This window comes from Halichoeres trimaculatus, unplaced genomic scaffold, assembly GCF_033239565.1.
Source record: "Halichoeres trimaculatus isolate MK-OKI-2021-1 unplaced genomic scaffold, fHalTri1.1 fHalTri1_scaffold_10, whole genome shotgun sequence".
NCBI lineage: Eukaryota > Metazoa > Chordata > Actinopteri > Labriformes > Labridae > Halichoeres > Halichoeres trimaculatus.
The window spans coordinates 22,635,557-22,653,924 of record NW_027437187.1 but is presented as its reverse complement, the minus strand read 5'-3'; the positions used below and the strand labels follow the sequence as shown (position 1 = coordinate 22,653,924).

General features: G+C 39.9%; 2 protein-coding genes across 2 annotated transcripts; both read right to left on the bottom strand.

Moving 5' to 3' along the window:
• Nucleotides 1–67: 67 nt before the first annotated feature.
• On the bottom strand, nt 68–4,316 carry islr2 (immunoglobulin superfamily containing leucine-rich repeat 2). Its single transcript, XM_074678418.1, has 2 exons — nt 4,068–4,316; nt 68–3,375 (listed from the first exon to the last, which is right to left on the bottom strand). The coding sequence occupies exon 2, from the start codon at nt 3,364–3,366 to the stop codon at nt 1,210–1,212; it is 2,157 nt and encodes a 718-aa protein (XP_074534519.1). The 5' UTR covers nt 3,367–3,375; nt 4,068–4,316; the 3' UTR covers nt 68–1,209.
• A 3,577-nt stretch (nt 4,317–7,893) lies between these two features.
• sema7a (semaphorin 7A (JohnMiltonHagen blood group)) lies at nt 7,894–17,198 on the bottom strand. The gene is made up of 14 exons (XM_074678085.1): nt 16,859–17,198; nt 16,498–16,637; nt 15,361–15,402; nt 15,169–15,264; nt 14,841–14,943; nt 14,543–14,653; nt 14,058–14,200; nt 13,215–13,393; nt 11,852–11,960; nt 11,163–11,358; nt 10,869–10,981; nt 10,336–10,481; nt 9,798–9,850; nt 7,894–9,708 (listed from the first exon to the last, which is right to left on the bottom strand). The coding sequence occupies exons 1-14, from the start codon at nt 16,980–16,982 to the stop codon at nt 9,281–9,283; spliced, it is 1,983 nt and encodes a 660-aa protein (XP_074534186.1). The 5' UTR covers nt 16,983–17,198; the 3' UTR covers nt 7,894–9,280.
• Between the last annotated feature and the right edge of the window lie 1,170 nt (nt 17,199–18,368).

The following is an 18,368-nucleotide window of genomic DNA, read 5'->3' as shown; positions in this document are numbered from 1 at the left end:
GCTGTATTTTAAAGAAACGTTTAATTTAGCGTTTTTAATGAAAAAAAAAACTCAAGGAACACAGTCATTATACTTCCATGTTTTATTAATTCCACGTACATAAAATAATATCAAAATCCTGAAAAGTCACGTCTTTTCGTTTCGTTTTACAACAGGTCACAGAAAAACTCACTATATGCATCAAATTACAAGACAGTGAAGCCGAACACTCAGACGCGCCCTTTCTTTGATGCTTCACAGAAACTTACTGTCGTAAAAAAGAATTCCAATCACATGGCTTTACATCACATGTTGACAGTAACATCTACAGTCCTCTAGACTACACTAAGAAAAACCACACAAGGAAATACGTGTGACATGCCATGGACACGTTCATCGTAAAAAGCGAGTAGTAGAGCAAGCACCCGTTGATAAAAGAGGTTAAAGTCGCACGTTTTTTTAAAGCCTTAATATCACGTCGAACCACAATATGTTGGTAAATAACTGGATTTTCCTGCAGAGCACGACGCAGCTGGAAGTAAAATTTCCACTTGGACGCACAGGACGGCGGGCAGATGAGGCGCATTAACACCAAATCCGATCATTGTATCAAAAATCATCTTTTAGATATGCGACTGCGCGTCTATGAACGAGTCAAAGAGAGCCTGAGAGTTAGCCCTATGAGATTGTTTTTCTCTCGTTCATATCCCTGAAAAGACGCTCACAGTTTCCCTGGTATCAATTTGTATTAATGGCTTTAATAAAACATTTGGCACAGTTTAATAGTTTTGTTGTCTGTGTTTGTGCTCTTAAAATCGCATACAGGCTGCTCAACCCCTTTGAAATCTTTATATTTTTGCCTCTAATTGTGCGGAACTCCGCTCCACGTCTCGCCGTGCGCACGGCTTCCTGCGCCCCGATCTTGCCCATCCGCGTCCGTCCCACAGAGGAAAACGTGTTGCTGCTCTCCGGTCATTTGAGGTCTGATAAACAATGTGCTCGGACTGTAAACTGTATGCTGCTTATTTTAACCTTACAATAGACTACAAATGTCACACGAATTAAGTTATAAATTCAAGTGATTGACGGTCTGAGGTAAAAAATTAAAAGACACACTTTTCTTTTTTCGGGAGCCTTCACGTGTTGTTATGGAGGGTGAGTTACCTGCTTTAATGTAGGCTACGTAGAAAGTAAAATATTGTACAATCTACCGGCAGACAGGGGCTGATCTCAGCGGCTTGGCTGCTTGTAGTTCCCGTTGATCTCCTCCGAGATGTTGACCGCCTCTGCGCCCAGCGGTAACCTGTCACTGTACTCGGAGCCCACCTCGAACTCCTCCGGGTTGGTTTTGGATGAAGATCCGGGGATGGATTCTGTCACCACGCTACCCTCGGCCTCGCCTTCATCTCCGTCTCCTTCCTCTCCTTCTCCCTCTCCCTCGGCCCCTCCTTCCCCTTCACCCTCGCTGGGGTTGAAGGTTTTCTCAGACTCCACAAAAGACGCCCTGTGATCGAAATCTCCCGCCATTTGTTTCTCCATCTGATCCGGATTCTGCGCCCTCATGATGAGCTTGTAGGTTTTCCCTTGATACTTGTACAGCAGGTGGCAGCAGGTTGCACCCAACAAGGGGACAGTGGCCAAACCCAGGAGGAAAATACTGACAACCACAATGATGAGGAGGGAGGGGATCTTCTTCCTGGTAGTGAAAACAACTTGGACCTGACAGTCCTGCCCCCCATAGGTGAGACAGAGGGTGTAATTGGTGCCAGGCTGTAACCCATGGAATCTGTAGGCATTAACCCCCTCCTCTATGTTGGACCACTGCACCATAGAGTGCCCTTTACCCGTATTCACACAGAGGTAGAGCATGTCTAAGGTGGTTTTACTGTTTGAGGACTGGTAAAGACCCACAGGCTCTTTGTTCACTGTTTCCACATTTTCACTTTGACTCAGGTGAAGGTTGGACTTGCTGCTGGGCAGCTGAAGTGGATTCAGTTGCACCTTGGCCTCTGTTTCTGACACTTCCAATGCAATAACACCAAAATCAAAAGTGTACTGTTTCAGGTCCTCCAGGCTCAAGTTGAAGGCGTGGTTCGAGATGTACTCACTGCTGTCTCTCACCCCACATTTGCTCGCAAAGGTGGGATTCTTTGGAAAAACACCGGCCTCTTCTGGGCCCTTGCTTTTGTCTGATGAACCTTCAGGACTGCCCTTTGCCCTGTCCTCTGGCTTTTCCTCATTGAGTACATCGTTTTTGGGAAATTTGGAATCAGTGGGCTTTTTAGCAGAGGGACGAATCTTGTCAGATGGAGAACCAGGCACTGGGTTGCTGTTGTGTTTTTGGCTGGTGGCTACGGTCACCGTAACGCTGCTCTGAGCCTTACCTAAATCATTCACTGCAGAGCAGCTGTAGTTTCCATCCTCCTTTTTAGTCAGGTGAGGGATGATGAGAGAGCCGTTTTGAAAGACCAGGAATTGAGTGTTGGTTGTTTTATCATTAATTGGTGCATCATTTTTCTCTCCATCAGGGGGCAAAGGAAAAAGGAAATTCTGATTTCCTGCAGTGACCTCCCAGCTGACCTGAGGCTCGGGGCTTCCTGTTGCCTCACAGTTTAAGATGACCATAAGACCCTCAAAAAGCTCAGTGTTCTCAATGTCAGGCTGATGGCTAATTTTGACAGAAGGAGATGTACAGACCAGCTTAGGAATCTTTGTAACCAGTGTGCCCTTCAGGTGTTCAGGAGCCTCACACACAATGGAGTCTTGATCAGGCACAGAAATCTTAGTGGTTTCAATCCAGTCTCTCAGCCACTCCAGGCTGCAGGAGCAGGAGAAAGGGTTGTTAAAGATCTGTAGGTGGGACATGGAGGAGAGAGCACTGAAGGTCCCTTCCACGATGGTGGTGAACTTGTTGTTGTTGATACGCAGTGATCTCAGGTCTTTGAGAGTAGCGAAAGCATCTTTGGGAAGATTTATCATCTCATTGTTGTTCATTTTCAAAAGCTGCAGAGCCGTGAGGGATTGCAGATCCTCCCAGGGAAAGTTCACAATCTTATTGTGGCTGATGTCCAGGTTTCGGAGCTGGATCAGAGGGGCCAAGGTGTCTGAATCTATGGAAACAATGTCATTGTGGGCCAGCCATAGAGAGGTGACCAGGGTGATGTTGATGAAGCTTTTGCTCTTCAGATATTTGATCTTATTGGCAGAAAGGCTTACTGTGGTCACATTAGAGGGGAGCCCCACAGGAACCACCAGTAGGTCTTTGTAAGCACAGTCTGCAAACTGGTGGGAAAATTTATCCTGGCAGCTGCAGAGCTCAGGGCAGCTCTGCACAATGCTGATCATAGAGGTCCACAAAGCGAGGAGCTGTAAGAGGCGTCCCGCCATTTTCTGCACCTGCAAGAAGCAGTAACCACACATCAGCCAAAGGTTAAAACTCAATTTGACAGTCACAGGACATCCATTAGACTCACTACATCAGAAATGTACCAAGAAAGCTTTTATATCTCATATCACTTTGTGTTCACTGAGAAGCTTTTATTGTTTCACTGGGCACTAACGCTCTTTCATGCAACTCAAAAAGCATCCAAATCTAATAAACAAGAAGCTGAAAAAGCAATAGTTAAATTCTGCTGCTGTCCTACATGCTGATTAAAAACATCAAATGCAAAGCACCAGTGCCCTGCACAAAAATGAAGTTTTGGACCTGTGTGTGCACTTTATGAAAGGATGTATGCACACATACACTGTGAGTGAGATGTGTTGTAATTTTAGGGTCAGTGGGTCTTTGCTGCTCTCTGCGCGTCTCCACAGTCCGGTGAGCAAAAGAAGGCGCAGTCTTTGGTGCTGAAACTCCAGATTTTTGCACTCTACTAAATCACACCAGAGATAGTTCAGCTGCATTTTCCTATTAGGCTATTTGTTTACATGAGGAAATAGCTTTTTCACTTCCTTAACTCAAACCTCATGTTATAACTGACCAAAAAATTAGGTTTTCCTCCTTCGTTCTGACCTCAACCCTGCCCAAGGGTGGTGTTATTATTAATCTGCCTGCAGTACCATCCACACATACAGCAAAATCGTCTTACCTGTCCAATGTTAACTTCAAATCCTGCGTCTTTTGACCAATTTCTGAGTTAATCCTCTGGAGCAAGTTTAATGGTCGAAAAAACACTCTTCCTCGTTTGTTGTGAAACCTTTCACATGACTTTTGCGCGCATCGAAGGCAGCAGGAAAGCGTGGTGGAGGAAACATTTTTCCCTGTCAGCAGTCCGAAGGCGCTTTTTTTCCCTCTCCGATGAGCGGTGTGGGATCCACTGCGCGTGCCCGCCGCCGCGGAACGAGGAAGGGAAACTGTGAACGCGCAGCCTCTCCCATCTTTCTCTATTAAAGATACAGAAGCTACGGTCCACCGCCCTCGAAGGAAATTCATAATTTAGGGAGCGATGTTTAATTTATCACCCCGACCTAAGCCTAATCTTTGACCTCGTTCTGTCCAGCTGCAGACAAACAAATACAAGACACAGACATGAGTTTGCAAACACACTTACAGATTTTAAGGTTAGTTGTGTCTCGTGTAGCAGGGAACAAACACTTTCAATCACTGCCATATTCAATTTGTTTTTAAATAGGGAATAACAAAGGAAAAAGAAAAGGGTGGCAATGAATGTGCAATAAGCAAACTGTGAAAAAAAGAAAGAAAAAGAAAATCAGATCCAGATCGTTTGATGACCTTTTTGTTTTGATATTTCATAGGCAGAATTTTTAGTCTATACAATAAATAAGCTTACCGCAACCCTAAAAAACGTCAAGGAAGACGATAATGGAAATGATGTTAGGCATGATCAATCCTATACTTTGTCCTCCCAACCAGGGGTGTCTTTATTCGTGCAGACTTTTACAGACCTAGTTTTGAAAAAGAAGAAGAAAATGAGCGTTGATTTATGAAAACAATAGTAGGACAGTAGCTCCAAGGAATTAATTTAAAACAAAACCAGGATTATGACAAGTTAGGCTATTACTGGTCCTTAAGTTTTTCGAAAATTTTTCCTACTCCAATACTACCACCTTCTGGTAGGCTAAATCACAGTGAAAACTTTAAAGATCTCTGTCAGGCTAAACTACAGACCATCCTGTGTTATGGCACAGAACCTGTGATACCTGTGTCATTATATTTATTTCATAATGTGTTTATGTTGTATAGTCTTGTATAGAACTAAAGACTCAAACTTTGCAACTTTGCCCGAGAGAGAAAGGGAAAGACTACACTTTGGTCTGCCCTATCCTTTGGGCGGCACACGAAAAGCCTTTTGAAGTAATAAGTTCGCTGTTTGAAGTCTGTCAACAATACTGAACAACAGCGTATGAATGGACTGAACGGACAGTAGCTCGTTTCAAGTTCTTACCATTCTTACCTGCTGGTTGTTAAAGAAAGAAAAGAACCTTTGTTAGTCTCCCATGAAAGTAAACAGTGTTTCGTATTCTAAAGAGAGAAATGTCCACAAAATCCTGCAATGCTAAAAACATTAAATGAATTGTGGTACTGGAGGTACGAACATATCATTAGCTTCTATGCAGTGTGAAACAACAGAAACAGTGGTAAACTACCACCTGACATGCTGTATTGGATTGCCCTCTACTGTTTCCCCTCGGTAACACAGCCTCAAACTAATACAATTACAGACGTCAACATACCGTAACTCGGTTTCACAGGCACGTAGACTATAAAACTAGCATACTTAGACGTGAGGACAGTAATACTGATGTGACGCAGTTGCAGGCTAGTAATAGCAGATTCTGAAACACAGTATCCAGATGCGTTAGAAGTCCGAGTCAAACCAGTAAATCGATTGCACTTTATTGTCCCACGTCTTGAGGTACGTTGTTGAAGGAAACACAAAGTGAGCTAACAGATGTATTTCATTCAAAGCAATGTGTTATCTATGTGTCAAACACGTACGGGGGGAAAACTCCCAGGTGTTATTTTAGACCAGGGGTCTAGAAACCTTTACTTTCAAAAGAGCCATTTTGCCTCAGCTCACCTGTATGAAAAACTTCCGAGAGCCACAAAACATACTCCAACTTCACTATAAAGAAACAAAACGCATAAACAAAGTAAAACTCTAGTAAATAATTGAAATTTAATTTGAATTAATAAATCTCTTTGAAAAAATTCTTAAAGAATGAAATAAAAAAAAATGTGCAAAAAAAATACAAAAATTGTTCAATGTCAAAAAATTTGCTGAACCCAAATAATGCAATTTCAAAATTTTTCTTGATTTTCAAAATAAATTGTAAAAAAAATTCAAAAAAATTGCAAAATAAGTTTAAAAATGTAATTTAAATAAAAACTTTAAAAATTGCAAGATCTCCCCTTTTTCTAAATTTGAAAAAAAAAAGAAAAAAAAAATCCCAAAGTGAAAAAAACAAAATAAAAAAAAATCACAAAACAGGTCAAATCTTTTTTGCAAGAGGTTATACATATTCAGTACAATAAAATGTTAAACTGTGATTATTTTTAATGTCTGTGTCGTTCATTCATATCCTCTTTAAGAAATATTATAGAGAAATCACTATTAATAATATTTTTTAAAGTTACAAGGAGTCACTGCAAAAGAGTCAAAGAACCACATGAGGCTCCAGAGCCGCAGGTTGCAGACCCCTGTTTTAGACCATACACTGTCATTTGCGTCCAGTTTGGCTCAGTGTCTCTTGCATGAGCTGTTAACATGTCAACTGTCTGGACCAACAGTGCCCTCTGCTGACTAAAGTCTGTAAGTAAAATGGGGGCCTGCATAGGGTCTGTTCCTTGACTCGTGACATTTTCTCTGAAAAGTGCTTTGTGCGTTTTGTTCCCCAATTTCCTGTACAGTTTTCTGATAATGAACTTTGCTGTTAAAGATCTACAACAGGAAATTTCAAAGGCAGGGAGGAGTTACAAACTGCCACAAAGCTCTCTGGGAATCAAGGTCTCAGTAGTCATATCAGAGCACAGCAGAGTTCATGGTCACTGCATCATCTACACTACATTGTGGCGCCATCCAAAGTTAGAGCTGCTGAGAATTCAGAGGACACAGAGTGATTCTTACAGAGGCCCTGCAGGAAACAATACAGAATAAAAGATTTTTTCTTTACAGTACAAAACCAAAATACTTGGCATTTATCCTAAGCAGAAAGGGTCTGTATTTTATTTGCTCATTGTTATTCATAAAGACACAGCAGACTGCCAAAATTCACCACAGATTCCAGGAAACTTTATATCTCCTCCTAAACTAAGAGTAGCAGACAGCTAAGTGGACTTAGGAGACTTTTTTCTGTTAGGTCATTGTGTCAGCGCCGGCTTAAGTCAGATGCAAACCAAGATCCTCATCACAATGACCTAGTAGAAGACAATTACCGTTGTTTGGATGCAACAAAAAATGTTTTCAGTCTGGAAAATGTGTGCTTTTTCTCTTCATTTACTAATTCATACAGATTTTTGGTTCATACATCCCAACGTAGAAACAGTTAGTTAATAAAGAGTTGGTGCACTGTAATGACCATGCTGATTAGATGTTTGATGTGATCATCTTGAATTGTAGATGAAGCAGAAGAGGAGCTTGGAGCTTTACTTAATCTCATAGAAAATCTAAAGAGAATCCAGGATTTTCCTCCGAGTGGTTGTAGGACGGCATCTAAAGATAGACAAAGTGCTGGTGCTGGGATTGGGCCTCTCAGTGTAAACACGATGTTCTTACTTTGAAGTACTTAGCTGATCCTGGAAGAAGCCAGATTACAGTGAAGATCCTTTCAGTGTAGTCTTTAGGCCCTAACAGGGTGCACCTTGTTAAGCTGTTGCATTCTTATGAAGACACGACCCATTAAAGGACGAGTCCTACCAGCAACAGATGTATGAGTGAAATTCTTGCAAACAATGACAAGGATCAACAGATTTGTTCGGTTTTTATTGTTAAAAATTACTATTCAAGCAAAAAATATACAATTAATAGCATATCAATTTACTTTGCTCTTAAATACATATTAGTACCAAAATAAAATGTATATTTTTAAATAACTTAACATAGTGCTTAAAAAATATTCCTTGCAAATTTTGCAAGACGAAATAGTACTTTCCAGCTGTTAACAGAAAGATGTATTAACGGGATTAGGCTTGAGTTTGTGTTTCTGGAAGCTTTTGGTTGCGAGCATTAGCATCCTTTAAAAAACAACCTTTTAATCAGTATGTTGCTCTGCTATCCCTGTGACCTTTCACTTATTGCTACTGTCAGAGTGTTACCACTTTAAACTATTGCCTTTTCACACCTAGATCTAAAGCTTAGAGAGCACCACCATCAGGTCTGTGCACACTGGAGGTTTAATCAGCACTAAACCTTTCATTAACCATCTTGGATCAGTGCTAAATTTAAGTGCAATGCTGATTTAAAGTGTCTGCATGCTAGTTTCTGATTCAAAGGTATTTGAATTATTTGGCCAAAAAAAGTTTGTAAAAAAAAAATTAAAAAAAAGGAAAACAAAGTGCATCAAAAAGTCTGACATTGTCTGATCCAAAGAAAATCATCATAGCATCGCACATTTTGTAAACTCTGACCACTAGCTATCGGTGGGAGAGTTGAACAAAACAGGAAAATGCAGTGGGGGTCTTGTCTGAATCCACCCCTCCCTAAACACTGTTAAAAATAATCAGGCACAGAGGAAGTTTACACAGGAATTGAACATTTTCCTGTGCTCTAATCAGCTGAACATCTAAGATTGAGCCTCAACGTGTACACACCCTACTACTCTCAGACCACTTAAACTACACTTACTGTGCTGCTCTGACTGTGACCCCTACAGAGTGTTACAGCCAGGCCTTCAAAGGCCTCTACTCAGAGGAAGTCTTTCACATTACCTCTCCCACTTTCACTTATCCAACACTCTTTCCCATGAAGGAGAAACACTTTCTCTGTGAAACAGTCCCATTAGTTCAAGAATGGTTCTGTTATCATTGTCTGATCATCAGGTGATCCAGACAAACATCATAAGACCCTTCACAGCTTTGCAAATGCTTCCTGCCTCTTCCACAGGACCACAGTTTGTTTTCATAAATTTGAAAACCCAGCGTTTCTGCCAAGGAGCTATCTGTCCACGTGCAAACGAGGTTATAAGGTTCAAGGAGACAATCTTCCAACTTAAACCTCTGATTAGCAGACCTTATCTGTGAGGGTTTTTCATTGCAAACTGGATGTCAACTTGCCAGAAAAGCAGATTAAGAAAAAGGGCTCTGTGGATGGTGATCCTAGCTTTGTTTTGCAAACTAATAGAATCACAACATCCCCAAAACTGCTACAGCTTGTCCAAGGGTGATGCAGATAATCTGTGGAACAAAAGCTGATGCATCATTTCTTTTGTTGGGGATGTCCATTTTCTCACTGTCTGTTGTTGTTTCCGCTATCTTTTGCTCCATGAGCTGATAATTTTTTACCACTTTGGTGAAGCCTTTTTCTTTAGACACACACTTGTAGGTTCCATAGCTGTCCTGTTCCATGGAAGGGATTAAGTGCAGACAGTTTGTCTGCATTTGCAGACAGGGGCTTCTCTGTCCCCCATGCTCCCAGGTGTAGGTAGCGTGGTACGAGTCTATAGGACAGGACAGATAGAAGGGGACTCCGAGGGGGACTGCGTGATCTGCTCGCAAATCTGCAGGTGATGCTGGAAATGTGTTCCGTTTCTTCCGTCTTTCTTGCTTCTTTTCTGAAACAAGTATTGACAATAAAAAAAAGAGATGAGATCAAATTGTTTTAAGCCTCTGTGTGCGATATGAGTGACAATCTCATCATTACCTTCCAAGGGGCACACATCGGTTTTCCCATCCATAATATTTTGAATGCCACCACTGTAAACAAACAAACAAAAAAAAAGTTTAATTTATTTTTTGGCGAGTGACTTCAATATTTTTCTTACAATCTCTTTTTGTTATGAAAGGTTTTAGTTTCATAAGCTGTTTTCATAGTTGCATTCCTATTTATGGCACAGAGCCTAAGTAAAGAGTCAAGTTAACCAAAGCAAAGATGAGTTTAGGATGTGTTCATGGCTTTACCTACTTAACGTAACATAATAGAATAGAATAGAATAGAATAGAATAGAATAGAATAGAATATTCTTTTATTGATGTTCAATGTCTTTGTGTAAATAGCAGTAGTAGTGTTTATTTGACACATATTGCTGACATCATACACCCAAGACAACCCACAAGATCTGTTAACTTCTGTTTGTGAATTGAGAAGAATAGAAAGTACAGAAAACAGAAAGACACTTTGTTCAATCGCTGGACCATTTTCATCAGTTTTTCAGCTTAGCATAAATTCTATCCACACTTACGGGACAGTTGGTTTGCATCCAGACTTTGTCCAGGCACAGTACGGGTCCCGGGCTAAAACGCACTCTTGACAGGATTTGTTATATTCTTGACATCGCTGAAGGTCCACTGTGGATACTTTCTCAGAAAAACCCACCACCAGTTTTTTCTGGACAAAGAGAAATAGAAACATCATTTATTTTCAAACCTGTATTTCTCTGCTCCTTTAGTGCAGCAAAACAGGCTGTAGAGCCAGCACTAGCATACAATTACACTAAAAGGCCTCTACATGGTATGTACAAGATAGTGATTTACTGTCATACTAGTAATTAGTAGCAACCATGGCATTTGGAGTTGTGTTACTGGCTCCTTCATAAGTGCATTTCATGCCCGTTTTCAATTGATCCAGATGAGTTTGGAAGTATGAGTATTTCACTTAGTTAAAATAAATACTCATGATAACTTCTCATTCAAAAACGAAGACTGACATAAATATGAGTTATGACACCAAAATGCTGAACATTCAAAATTTGATTTAGCTGAAAATGAGCTGTACCCTTTTGGGGTCCAGTTTCATCGATTGTATGCGCGAACTGCTCGGGAGTTGTGTTTCAGAGATGATGAAAGGTTGTGACCCAGCTTCTAACACTTTATGGATCTTTCCAGAATCTATAGAAACAGAAAAACAAGTAGCAAGTTGAAAACATAATTTAGCCAAACAGTAGGTTGTATTCTTAGCCCATTGTTCCTTGAGCAGATTACAAACCATACATAATAACAGGTTCAGTCAACAAGAAAATATGCTAAGTGTGAAGTGCGTCAGCAAGAGTTTCTCTCAAACTGAACTTACCAGTTGCCAGAAGCAGAATATTATACATGTGCTCATCCACTCCTTTGACCCGGTCAACAGCTATCTTTGTGTAATTGTAGTTACTTGTGTAAAATGGAGTTTTAGTATGCACAGAGTGAACCCAGTCACTCATTTCTGGATGATCCTTCACCATGTTGACCGTGGCTAGCGGTAGGCTCCTGCTGTTTTTAACACACTGAAACACATAGAGGGCATAAAAGTGTTGAAGGGAAGTCTGCATACTGCAGGACAAAAGAGGTAAAACATATCTTTTATAGGATGCTCAGTTTAAACATTTGTATCATTTTTGGATACACAAAAACTTAGTATGCCGTGTCTTTTTCCAAGACAGCAACAAGTATGATAAACTGTTTACAAAAACAAGAGGAAGTTCTCCAGGGACAGTTTATGGCCCCTTTAGTTCCTCAACAAAGCTGAACCCAAATAGACTTTGTGTCAAAAACAAACCTACAGATGGAAACACCGAACCAGACTTGATTAGGAAAAGCATTGCAGACACATATTTTCCAAGGTCCGCCCATTTACATAACATGTAAGGTTTTTTTTTTAAACCTCAAACTCAATTATGTTACAGTAGAACAATAAATAATGTCAGAAGGCACAGAAATAGAAGCCTTGGAGGAAGTTTTCTGTCTCTACGCAGACCTGGAAACAAAACACATGCTTACCGCTCCTGGCCTTGGGTTGGGGATGTCTTTGTTGTAGCCTTTGAAAGTTGAGTTCTCAAATATTTCTTCAATCATTCCTACAGTGTAGATACAAACTGCTGTGGCATTCCTGGAAGGGTGATAAGTGGAGTTGGCATAAACAAACAGTTTCTAGCTGTGTAGTATCTTTTGTTTAGACCTTGGTGAATGCAAGAGTTGTGATTTCATTCCACTGGCTCCTTTTTTATGGACTTTTTGGCCACAGCTAAATAACATCTGTGAGCTTGTTAGAAATGGGTGTGGTACTTCCCAAATGATCTTAAGATTTATGGAGTTACCGCCTGTGTTTTTCTCTGCTACAAACTACTTAAACCCAGTCTGTAAAAATTCTGTGACTTACTCCCATCCTTAAATTCTTGTCCTGCAATCCCGACCACCTGACAACCAATTCACCTGCTCCCTGTTTCCTGCCTAGTTAAGCAGTAATTCTATAGATACTGATTTTCTCTGTCTGTGATGGACTATTCTGCGTGCCAGTCTCTGGAGCACTTTGTCTAACAGCCCAGCTAACAGAGTGCTACTCAGCCTGAGACTTAATTGGATTGATTTGTCTGATCTGCCTGTCTACCAGGTTTTGAGCCTCACATGGCTTTCATTAAATCAATCAGGGCTGCATCTCAACCTATAGTTTCTTATCCATCAGTGAGTGTTATTTTCTAGCTACGGTAACTTTTACACATTCATATAACCCCAACTATCAAATATTTTCGTGGAGTGGAACTCTTTATTACAATTACAATCTCACCTATGATTTCAAGTTCTGGTGCTGCTGCCCAGCCAATTTTTCAGAAGCTTAGCGATAAAAGGGCAGCTCCTTCTGTGAAATGGATAAATCCTCTCTAGTAACTTCACTACAGGGTTTCTTGATCATTTTAAAACAAGTCTTGTGCTTTAAGTTTAATAGAAAGACTATATTTAGTCTTGTAAAGCTCCCAGCCACAGTCACAGCTGGTAAGTGATGAGATTTCTTTAGAGTACACCGACCCTCTGAGACCCTGAATCTGCTCTTCTGTCACGTCAGACTTTTTGTTTTAAATTGCAAACCACACTTAAAAGGACAGCCTTGACTTTGATTTTTTTTCTTTTACCCCTGCAAAAGGAAGGGATAAACCACACAAAGTAACCACAAACACAGATTACATTTAGTCAAATCAAACTGTGAAGGACAAGTTTTAAGGCCAGGATTAGTTTTGTCTCCTTGTGCAGAGACGGTTCAAAATGCTGAGCTGTCAATGTGATGTGAGAGCTATTGTGTGTCACTCTGTTCGGGTGCTGCCAATCTTGTCGCTAAGTAATGACAATAAAGGAAGAGAAAGTGCCTCACCAGCTGCTTGTGAAGAGTGCATAAACCCTGGTGTCACGCCATTTTTCAGCGTGCATTACATAGATATCCAGGAGACGGTTAAAATACAATGACTCATCCGGAAATCCACAGACAAGTCGGGCTTTGAGAAAAGATGTCCACATGTTTTGGAAGAATCGTTTTGATCCACCTTCATCTACCTGCAAAATGACACCAATGAGAAGGAGACGCTCTTTCAGTTTGCAAACGAAAACTAAAATTCATCCTTTAGGGGTAATTTGATCAGACTACTATTTAGCCTGTATTTCACAACAGCATTAGCAAAATAGCCTGTCTGTATGTCACTCTGTTAAAAGATAGGGTAAAATACAGTGTGCATAGTTGTTATATATATATTATCCATAATGACAGCCTGAGCCTTCATATCAGCATTCTGTCTTACTATTCACAGTATACAGCTGTAAACAGTCTGACCTTTAACTGCTGTATCAAGAAACACAGACGATTGAAGTCACTAATAAACAGACCTGGTTCAACATTGAACAGGGTATTATCTACATGCCTCTACTCTCTTGTGAGCTAAAATGAAACTTGTTTGATAAGGCAAACTAAATTTTAAAAGTTATTGCGTAAGCACGTCAACAATGTCTACATTTCCTGACAACAGTGAAAACTCCTTCTGCTAATGAAGCCTGTAAATGGACCTTGGGGCGAGACTGCCAGTATCAGTAAATCAGCCAAGTACCCTCCGAAAGGATGGCACTTTACTTACTAGAGCATTGTTGGTATTTATTTTGGCAGGCTTGTAAGACAACAGGTTCACTAACATAAGCTGACTCTACTGGAGTCTCCACCTGAGCGCACCTTACAAACTCTGGCCACCCTCGATATCCAGGGGTCAGCCTCTGGGTTGGTGTCTGAGTTCTTCTCACGAAAAAAGATGTAAATCTTCTCGTTGTCAGGGTCCTCCAGCCGCTTCACCCAGGATGCAGAGATAAACGTGGGCTCTGTGAGGAGAGGCATGTTTACTAAACCGTATCACCATTTACAGCAAAGGGCTGGGTCATCGGACGATAAATGACGTAGGAACTTGGGACAACAAACAGTAATTTGAGTGGAAACAATAATATGAGATGTGGGCAGAGCTGTTTCAGGAAAAACAGTCAAGATTCCTGCAAAGTTAAACTGCAGGTGTGTACAGTACATGGATGATTCAGTAATCCTGGCTTATTTTTCATATTTTTGGGGCTCTTTTCATGTTTTATTCTGCACTGTCACATCACAACACTCAAAGCCCAACTGTAATTTTTACCTGTTTTTTTTCTAATCTACTTTATCCCTGAACCCACCTGACACCCAGTTGTCATACATCCAGACATTTGTTCTGCTGCCAGCTTTCCTCCTGAATTGTAATGAACTTCCATCTGTGTCCAAAGGAGCTGCTGAGTATAAATCACCCTCTATAAATAGGAAAGAGATATTGCGTGAACATAAAAGGGATGGTAAATTATTTAATTTCATCATGTGGAGATGCACTGGCTTGCCAGCTCTGCTGTCACACATGGCTGGGTGCAGTTATATAATCCTGCAGCCTTTAGTCATATGTTGAAACCTTTAAAAACACTGAAGGAGCTATATTTAACATACCTACGGTGAGAGACACGTAGTTCTGTGTGTACTCAAACGGAGAGATGCCGGTCCCCTCATAACTCTCAACGATTTCATAAGATTGATTATTGGCTGAAGAAAACTGCAAAAGAACAAAAAAAGAGTGTCATGAGAGAGCTCTAGATGACAGTGATGGAAAAATACACCCAACACCCTGTTGAAATTTTAGATAGGGCACTGATTAAAATTTAATGAGAAGGACAGTCATGTTTCCACAGAGCTCCATGCTTTGTTTCATTAACACAGTACCAGAGTTGATATGTTGAACTAATGTTTAACAGACATTCAGAGACATACAAACACTTACAAGCTTCCAGCACTGAGGTCTGTATGAATTGGTCCCACACACAAACAGGCTGTCCTGAAACTTCTCTATAATGGTAATAACATTTCCACAGAGGCCCTGAAACACACAAAAATGTTACCAACAAATCCCTCAACAGGACTGACTTTGTTCATCAAAACTCATCGAATGGATAATTCAACGACTACTACTGACCTCTTGACACTGTTGTTGCCCTGTTGTTTTCAAGGGATATTTCTGCAAGAATTTAATTTGGGATTTTAAGATCAACAAAGGTTTTCACTTGAATACAGCTTGTAGCAAGGCACAGTGAATACAAACTGAGTCCTTATCAATGAGTGATGTCCAAAAATGTTGCGCCTAAAGATGTTGCCAAAAACCTTGTTTTTAAGGCAACTGCCTAATATTTGAAATGTTTATCTGACAGATGAAAGTAAACATCTCAAACTACCAGGATTTCTCTCTTAAGGTCTACTTTTTCAGGCATTGCCTGTTTCACTCAAAGATAATGTCTTTATCCCATCTGGCTTCTTCTGCTCCTATCCATTAGTTTAATGAGATCCATTTGTCTTGGGTCAGACCTATACAAGTCCAGACAGGCAAGTGAAAAAAAAACTACTTGATAATGTTTTAGATGAGGTAAACTTGCTCATCCCTTTAGTTCAAGTATGAAAAGCAATAATGAAATCAAAATAGACCATCTTTTCCTTACAAGCATGGTTTTATGTGGCTCACTTTGATTCCTCAATGTTGTCAGTATAAAAGTTGTATTCTGCACATTGAGTAAGTGACACCATATTAAGTCCTTTTTAAAAGACAAGACATGGAAACACAAGCAATATTATTCATTTTACTTAAAACAAGATTTAGAGATGTACTTCAGTGTTAGTCGAAGAGGTGAGTTAAATTATAAAACACTATCCTTAAATACAAAAAGAAAATGTTTGTTTTCTTTTTTTTAATGCTTCTTTGGGCTTCCACACTAATGCTGGAAATACATACTGAAAACTTTGGATGTAAATTTTTGGTCTTATCTTAAAGACATCACTAGCAGCTGATAATTAGCTTCTCCAGACGAATCAGCTGGCTTTGATAGTACAGTCTTCTCTGTGTGTTCTGTCAGACAGTTAAACAATAGGTCTTTGAGAGCCATCTGTTTAACAGCATCTAATTATGAGCCCAGCTGCAGCACAAGGGTTGCCCTTATGGACCAGACACCATGCAGGGAGCCCATCAACAAAACATTAGAAACTTCACATACAGTAGATTGTACAGGCAAGTGCATGAAATGCTGACAAGATTTTTTTTTTGTTTAGGTTCATAAACTCTTACCTCAATAACACGATAATCCTCCCCATTAAGTTTTAACACAAAATCAGTCCCACCAACATACATGTCCTCATAGTCCTCCTGATAGAAGAACACACTGTGGTTTTGGGAGATGATGTAATCAAATCCATTACTGAGAATATCTGAGGGAGAGGGAAGATGACATGATTTATTTCACCTGCAGAGAGTGGAAACATCACACGTAGCGGGTCTGAAGGCTGCGGCGGTCTTAAAGGGATTTAGAGACAGATTACCTCTACGTGATTTTTCTAACGGTTAGCCTACATGAGAATCTGTAACCTGAAACACTGCAGGGCTGTTTCAGTTTAATTATAATGATTTAGAAATAACAAGTGGTCGTTACCTTTGGTTAAAAGCCGGGGGTTGTTCTTTTCAGATCCAAGAATTGGTGTGTCCTTCAAAACGACACTGAGGACGAGCTGAAAATCCCGAGCGAAAATAGCATAAATTAACACGATTCGCTTCATTTTGCTCCTCTTACGGAGACTGTTTCTGCTAGATCTGATGTTAACTATCCTCTGAACCTCTCTTGACCGTCAAGTCCACCCACCAACTCCGCCCTCAGTTTATCCCCATTCGTCGCTCGTAACTCGCATAGTACAGACAACCTCTGCAACTTTGGATAGTAGCCTACAACGGATGTGTTTACCGAAATAAAATGGGGGAAAAAACGTGGATTGAGTACACAAAGGAACACACAGCATATGGACTGGGTTGTGCACCAAACAAATATCTTCTACAGTGAGCATGCAATTAGAGAAATAAGACGGGTGTAGGCGGTGTGGAGGCAGAGCAAACAAACATACAATTAACTGGAGGGAAGTGGTTTCACTCAGCTAACGAAATTTAGACAGGCTTATGATACATGGTTCTATTTTTATTTTTCTCTTTTTTAACTAAGAAGAAAAGTAAAGGATAAAATTCTTCCAACTTCTCCTTTTAAAGATTTTACCCCCAGGGTTTTGCAGTTGGTAATGTCCATTTTTTACTTTTTCTATTTTCATTACTCATGTTTGGTTATGTTGGTTGACCAGTGGTTCCCAAAGTAGGAGGGTCATAAGATAGAAATGGGGACGTCAACATATTGCATACTTTCCTCTAAGCACTCAAATTAGTGGAAAATTGTATTGATATTTTTGGAAAAGTCACCACTACAGTCTTTACCTAGATTTTACTTCTGGCATTTTTAAACTTTCTTGATTTAAAAAAAAAAAAAAAAAAGTGTTTTTTGTTTTCTACTTTGTGTTGTTCAAATGTCTTTGTATTGGCTTTTAACTGTGCAACAGCACTGCCCTTACGAAAGAAAAATATATGTACCAATATATGTTTTGAAATGTATTGTAATATATTATGGATATATTATGATATACATGGAATAATATATTGAGGGCACATCTACAATATATTATATATTCATGAAATATATTGCAATATATTGCAAAATATACAAATGATTGCCACTTTCCATATATTGCAATATATTGGAAAATATAAATAATAAATCTCATAAATGGGAATATATTGCCTAATATATGACATGATATTTTCCAATATGCTGCAATATATTTTTCTTTCGTAAGGGTGTAGAACCACCTCCAGAGACGCGCTAACATGTTCATAATTTAGATAAAAATCAATCAATAGATAATAAACATCATGTAGTGATGATGGGAAATACATTTTTGTTCTGATAGAAAGTTTTGAATAAAGAAACCACAACAATGAGATAGTTACAGTCTGAGCAGTGGATGTTAGTTCTTCTTGTAGCACGGGTATAAGCTTTAATCCAACCTAAAGTGCTTATTCAAAAGATTTACAGGACAACTGGGACTTAATGACTTAGAAAGCAGACT